At 63.8% G+C, this 7414-nt stretch overlaps 1 protein-coding gene across 1 annotated transcript; it reads right to left on the bottom strand.

Annotated features, from left to right (window-relative positions):
* Positions 1-242: 242 nt before the first annotated feature.
* Positions 243-7304, bottom strand: LOC115499844 (NUT family member 2G-like). The gene is made up of 7 exons (XM_030294043.1): positions 7289-7304; positions 4658-5375; positions 4045-4173; positions 3563-3702; positions 2818-3104; positions 1382-1498; positions 243-1010 (listed from the first exon to the last, which is right to left on the bottom strand). The coding sequence occupies exons 1-7, from the start codon at positions 7302-7304 to the stop codon at positions 243-245; spliced, it is 2175 nt and encodes a 724-aa protein (XP_030149903.1).
* Between the last annotated feature and the right edge of the window lie 110 nt (positions 7305-7414).

Here is a 7414-nt window from a genome sequence, read left to right as displayed (position 1 = left end):
CGCCCATCCCTGGATGTTCAGGGACGCACATGGTGACCGCAAGCCCCTGGAGGCCCCTCCCAGACCCCTTCCCTCCGGCCAGGCCATCTCCACGCAGCGGCCCAGACGCATTTCCCAGCAAAACCATCTTTATTCCCACGTACACGCAGCGCCCCTGGGGGCTGCTGCCACCCCGCCCGCGGTCGTGCCCTCCCCCTCTCCCCCCAGCCAGGATCAGCGCTGAAGGGTGGGCCCGGGGCTCCCTACGGGCTGCAGTGCTGCTTTCTCCTCCTCCCTGGGACAAAGGAGCCACACCTTCTCTTTGGAGGCAGAGAGGGCCGAAGCAGCCCCACGGCCAGGGCCCGCACCGAGCCCCTGAGGCTGGCCCCTGGGAGGGGCGTCTTCCCGGCAGCGGCAGCGGCAGCGGCCAGACCCGCACGCAGAGCCCGCTTTCTGGACTTGGCAGCTGGGGGAGCGGCTGGGCTGCGGCCTATTCTCTGAGCAGCGGGGGCCTGGGGAGCTCCCCGCGGCCCGCGCCCTCCAGGGCTGGGGAGGCCCGGGGCCGGAGCGGGACTCTGGGAGAGCCCCCAGGGCAGCAGGCTGTGCCGAGAGGCCAGGAGGAAGGCCAGGCTGGGCAGCTCCTCCTCGTCCTCACTGGACCCATCTGCTGGCCCGCCAGGCTCCCTAGCAGGGGGGGCCTCTCTGAACACGGGGGCATCCCTGGGGTCCGGCCGAGGAGGGGTGCGCCCTGGCCCCTGGGGAGGAGAGGAGAGCCCACCAGCCCGGAGGGCAGGCAGCTCCTGTTGTCCTGGAGACGCGGCGAAGGATCTGGGTCTGCACGGGTGCGCGTGTGCCCGGCTGTGCCTCCGGAGGTCCTGGCACTCGCTCTCTGCTGGGCAGGCCTCACGGCTGACCCCTGGCCGGGCCCTGGCCTCACCCTCAGGCCCGGAGCCCAGTGTCGCTGCACAGTGACTCGGGGTTGTGGGCACACCGTCCTCCACCGCCAAGGCCACCAGTCTCTTCTCTACCAGCTGGGAGGAGGGAGGTGACGGTGACTGGCCAGCACCGGAGTGCGAGAGGGGAGGTGGGACGGTGGCATGGGGGCGGGGGGGGGGGGGGGGGGGGGGGGGCGGGTGGCCCGTGAGGCCCTGGCTCTCCTGATATCCCCCTGAGTCCCTCCCTCCCTTCCCAGGCTCCCCATCCCGTAGACGCCAGTCTCTGCTCAGTACCTGCCCTGGAGCTCCTGGAGCTCGCCTCCCCAGTGCCATGCCTCCTAGGCAGGGGAGCGGGGGACCGAGTCACGTGTGCCTTTGTACTGAGTGCCCCCCCTTCCCTGGCTCACCTGGGTCCCCTCCCTCCCCTGGCTCGGCTCCTCTCCTGCGTCTCTCTTTGCCCTGCTCACCTCTGCAAGGGAGAGTCCTTCCTCCCGCTCCAATTTCTCAGCGAGGGCCAAAAGATCCAGCTGTGGTTCTGAAGAAAGCACTTCTGCCAGGAATCGCGGGTGAATGACTGCCTCCACCTGGGACAGAAGGAACAGGCTGTGGGCACCTTGGCAGGGGGCACCTGTGAGCCAAGCAGGACCCGCAGGGAAAGTGGTAACGTGAAGCCCCACCCCGCCTCTGCACAAGGCAGGATGTTTGAACCGCCACGGTCACTGGCTGCACGCACACGCAGACAGGCGCACACGCACACACGCACACGCACACGCAGGCACACATGCAGACAACACAATTTCACACACGCATACACAGAGAGACAAAGCCTATACATACATACGTACATACACACGCACATACAAAAGCCACACAAATGCGTATGCGCACACACCCCCAACACATATGTGCCCACAAAGACACACAGAAGCATTCAAATGGTAGACACCAACATATCCTCACAAACATATGCATACACACACACACACACATGAACGTACACATACACACAGGCCACACACAGACACCCACACAGGCTCACCCACACCTGCACAGGTGCACACACACACAAGTACACACACGTTCATGTACACAAGTACCCACAGAGGCACACTACACATAGGCACAAACACGAGCATGGACACACACACACACACAAGTACACACAGGTGCACCCCACACGCAGGCACACTTACATGCACGTAAGCATGTTCACACAAGTACACAGACATACAAACCCTTGCATGTATGTTCATGCACCCAAGTACACACATGCAAACACACAAAGGCACACACACATCCACCTAAGCACATTCACTCAAGTACACATGCAAACAAACCCTTGCATGTGCGTACATGCACACAAGTACACACACGCACACTACACGAAGGCACACACACGTGCACGTAAGCACATTCACACAAGTACACGCACATGCACACACATACCTGTATGCACACGCACACAAGAGCACACACACATGCACCCTACACGCAGGCACACACACACGCACGTAAGCACGTTCACACAAGTACACACACAAACACTTGCATGTATGTACATGCACTCAAGTACACGCCCATGCACACACATAAACGGACGCATTTGCACACAAGTACCCACACATGCATGCACACAAGTACCCACACGCACATGCACATAAGCACATTCACTCAAATACACACACATACAAACCCTTGCTTGTACGTACATACACACAAGTACACACGTGCTCGTAAGCACATGCACCCAAGTACACACACGTGCACACACACATGCCTGCACACACACAGCTCAGGAACGAGGAACAGAGCTTGATCCCAAAGGCCTAGGCACAGTCCCACTCCGGGTGTCCGAGTGGCACTGCCTGGAATCTTCTAGACGCCAGGCTGTGGGCCAGCCCACCTTGGTGATGAAGTCTTCCTGGGAACACAGCTTGTCAATGTAGCTGAGAAGACCCGGGTCCAGGTAGATGGCGTCCTCGTCCTGCCGTGGCTCCTCTCCGTCCTGTCCCCATTCCCCCGCTAGCGCCCCCGGGGCTGAGCAGGCAGGCCCCAGCAGCCCCTCCATGACGTCCACGTACTCTCTCACAGCCTCAGGGGGGATCTCCTGGGGTGCCTTGGGCTGCGGGGGTGTGTGTGGCTGCGGGCAGGGTGGCTGGGCCCTGGAGCCGGCCTTCCTGGGAATGCAGGCTGAGGCAGAGCGGGAAGGAGGGAGGAGGTGAGAGGGGCTCCAGCTTGCTTGTGGAGAGGGCAGGGTTTGGGGGACACGGATGTCGGTGGGGGCTGGGTCAGGGCCACCCGAAGCCACAGGCGCCCTGGGACGGGGGAGCTGAGGGGAGGAGCATCTAATAGCGTCTCCTGTGAGCAACAGAGGACCCACCGTTTCTCCCAGGGTCTCCCCCCGCAGCCCGCTTTCCAGGCAGAGTTTTGCTGGGTCCCTTGACAGGGAGGTGGGAGAGTAGTCACCAACTTGGCCAGGTCAATATCTCACGGTGACAAAGGGCAGCTACGACCCCAGGCTCTCTGCGGCTGGTTTGGTTGAAAGACCGAGGCCCACGTGAAGGAGGAGACAGGACGTGGGGACAGCGGCCTTCCCTAGGCCCCACTGCCTTCGGCCGCCAGCTCCCTTGGGAATGTGGGTGCTGTACCTGGCTGCCGGCCCCCCTCCAGGGCTGGGGACCCCTGTGTTCCAGGCTTGGGTGGGGCTGGAGCAGATGCGCCCTGGGCCACCTTCACCCGCTGCAGCTTCTGAATCTGTATCTCCTCCTCTGCCTCAAACTCCATGAACCTGGGGGTGAGGAGACCCAGGCCACACTGAGGAGGGGCCCGGCCGTGGAGCCCAGCAAAGGCGGAGGCCGCGGGGGACCGGAAGAGGCAGTGCCCGGCAGCGGCAGCCATGGTTTGGCCCCCCAGGAGGCAGCAGGCTGGCCGATCCGGCCCGGCCCGGCCACAGAGGGGGTCCCACCTCCCCGGGGTCGCAGGTTCAGCCCCCATCCTGAGACCTTCACATGGAGGCAGGGGTGGGTGTCGATCAGGTTGGGGTTGAAGCCTGGGCAGGTAGGTGAGGAGGACCCTGTGCTCAGCCCGGCCTCACGGGTCCCACAGGCCTGGGGCTGGGGCCCTGACTCACTTTCCTGCCATCTCGTAGTAGATGACCCGGTCAAAGTTGCTTCTGCACTGCCACTCCTGCACGGCCCGCCACACTCCCTCCTCCAGCGTCATGGTGGGCTTCAGGCGGGCCAGGGACCGAAGCACCGGGCTGCAAGCCCTCGGGGTCAGGCGGCGGCTGCGGCCTGGTGGCCCCCACCCTGCCCCACCCCCGCCCTGTGCAGCACGTGTCCCCCGCCCAGCGTGACTCAGTGCTGGCAGGTGACGGGCGGTGTCTGGCCGTGCAAACCAGCCCCCTCCAGGCGACCACTGTCACTGCCTCACACTGGGCAGCCCCGGGCCCTGGGCTCCAGGCTGACCACCCACCCGCACGTGGATCAGGGAGCTCTTTGCCCCCGGACCCTGCGTTCCATAATGACGATACTGAGCGTGCCGTGCCAGCCAGTGATCCGGTCCCCCGGTCCCCTGCGGGAAGTGCCGTCACCCCGTGTCCGGGGGGGACCCCAGAGGACCCGCGCCGCACTGCCTTCCCAGAGCGGCACTGGCTCACACCCTCCTCTCCTCACCCTGAGGCCCCCGCCCTGGGCACACCCCAGGGTCCCGGCTGAGGGCGGCGGGGGGCAGAAGGCGCTCACATGAGAAAGCAGGAGAGGGCTTCGGCGTCGGGGCTCTGCGGGAGGTGCCTGCGGGCCAGGACCTTGAAGCACTGCCAGCGCCGGAAGTTCTCGTACACACTCTTGGGGCTACAGGAGTCCGCGGGCGAGGCCTTGGCGGGGCCGCTGGCCAGGCTGCCCTCCCTGGCAGCTGCGGGGGGCTGCGGCCCTGCGGTCCCCGGGGGCACCATGGGGGCCAGCCGGACAGCCGGGGGCGGAGCCTGAGGTCGAAGGCCTGGGCCGGAGCCTCCCTTGCCGGCCAAGGTGCCCCCGACGGCTGGGGCGGACACGGGGCTCTCCGCTGCCGCCGTTGCCGGGAACAGGGGTGTGGGACACGCAGCACCCCCACAGAGCGCCCCGGGAGGACTCCAGCGAGCGGGGGCCTGGGTGAGGACGACGGTCTGAGTCTGGGGGGCATCTGCGGGCCCCCACTCTGACCTGACCTGGACGATGACGTTACAGGCCCGGGTCCCACCTGGGCCATGGACGGCATCTCCTGCCACCAGCGGTGTCCTGCAGAAAGTGGGCAGCACCACGGGGCTGCCAGGCGTGAATGGCGGGGTCACGTGGGGCGGCGAGTGCTGCCCCCGGGGTGACCAGTGCGAGGCGCCAGCAGCAGGTGGGGGAAACGGCTGTGCCGTCAAAGAAGACACGGAGGCCTCCGGGTCCATGGCCACATGCCGTCCCAGCACTGGAGATGCTGTGGACAGAAGGGAAGGGCCGGATCGAGTCGGAGAATCGCAGCCAGGACGCAGGATCCTGGGCCCCTTTGCTCACTAGGGAGCGGAGTGGGGAATCGCGACACGGGAGGGACACTTACAGGAAAAGGTGCGGTTTGCAAGTGTCCTGGAGTGATTTCCGTGCTCTGGCCTCCAGACGACAATTACTGTCCCCGCCCTTCTCAACAAGACAGGCTGCCTGCCTGGAAGAGGCAGCCTTGGCCAGCACTGACTCTGGGAACCTCCCCAGGACCCCAGACACCACCCTCCAACCTCACGGGCTGTCCTCCTGGACGAGGGGCTGGGTGGACATCTGCCCTGTGGGAAATGCCCTCGGCCGGCTCCCAGGCGGCTTGGGTTCTGCTCCCAGGTACGTCCGAGTCACCTGAAGGGCCTTTGTGAACGGGCAGCGTCTAAACCATTTGGGCCCCTCTCCTGCTCAGACCCCCAATGCCTGACGCTCAGTAAAACTCCCTCCCTTTCTTCCTGTCCTAACATAAGAAAACAAACGCTTGTAATATCTTTCTCCCTATAAGCGCGGCCTCCGAGCCCCCACGTAACCCCGTCTTAGGAACCCCCACAGCCCACACGCCGCACGGGCCAGGTGCTGCCACCGCTCAGCAGCTCGGATCCTGGGAGAGTGTGAGGCAGGCGTCATGTTCCCTGGTTCCTGTCACTCGCAGCCCACGGTGGCTACAGAAGACTAGCAAAGGGCAATGCAGACGGGGCAGCGGGGCTGTTGGGGTGGGGGGACTCTGGAGCTGGGTCACGTGGGACTGGTCGTGGGAACGCAGGCTTCTGTGGTCTTCCCCTTCCAGCTCCAACAGTGAAGGTGAAGACACACGAGGAGCCCAGCATGAGCCCAGTGCCAGGAGGAAAAGGGGCTGGATCCCGTGCCTGTTCATGAAGAACCCATGCAGGTCCTCGTTCGGGAGGACAGGGGACACACCTGCACATCTAACTGATCAACAGGTGTCCCACGACATGTCATACAACCATAGAAGATGGTCCTCCCGTCCAGGCTCCCCTCCTACCCCCTGTAAGGAGGACTCAGCTTTCACAGATGCTGCTTGGGACACCCAACCACACTACACTCGGTTCCCCATCCACGGCACAGGGACGAGGAATACAAGCAGACTTCATCTCAAAGGTGGCTCCCAGGGCTGAGGGTTGGCCAGGAAACACTGGACAAGATGAAGCAGGTGGAAGGACCGCACGTCCTCAAGAGGAAGAGGGACCCAGAACAGCTGAGGAACCCAAGGAAGGCCTACCTTGGTTGAGGCCACCTGATGCCCTGTCCCTGCTGAATCTACGAAAAGGGTCACCTGGGCTGGGGAGAAGTCAGCTCTGGGCTGGAAGGAGTGGAAGTCCTGGGCCGGGGGTGTTAGAGGAACTTCCAGCCCCGCTCCCGGGGAGGACATTGGCCATAAGACCGCCCCACTGAACCACGTCCTGGCTCAGACCATCTCCCCCCACATCCCTATCAGGCACTATGGAGACCCAGAATCTGCAGTCAAGTCCCTTGGAGGGTATGGTGGGGGAGGTCCAGGTGTCTGAGGAATACCACACCCGGCTGTCCTTTCCCTGGGACCCTGCCTGTGCCACCACCACGACACGGTGCCACCTCTCCTACAAACTGTCAAAGTGGTGCGTGACTCCAGAGACACGCAGTGTGCCTGCCTCCATCCGTTCTCCACACCCAGGGCATTTCCCCTACGAGGTATCGACCCGCCCTCCTCCCCAGGGTCCTTGCAGGTTTCCACGGGCTCCCAGCCTCCCAAATGAGCTGTCCTTGGCCCCCGCCCCCATGTGCCCCTGTCCAAGTGACATTTGAATCCCACGGATTTGAGGGATGGCAGGGACGCGGACACACCTGCCCAACCCACAGGCTTACCTCCTTCTGAGGCCATCCCCGCAGGCTTGGGCACGGACCACTGTATCCTACAGCCACCACAATGGGAAACGTCGAGTCCAGGTCCCAGACAGCGACCTGCTCCAGCAGATGCTCAAGATCCAATTA

The sequence above is a fragment of the Lynx canadensis genome, chromosome D4, assembly GCF_007474595.2.
Source record: "Lynx canadensis isolate LIC74 chromosome D4, mLynCan4.pri.v2, whole genome shotgun sequence".
Lineage (NCBI taxonomy): Eukaryota > Metazoa > Chordata > Mammalia > Carnivora > Felidae > Lynx > Lynx canadensis.
This window is presented reverse-complemented; position numbering and strand designations above follow the sequence as displayed.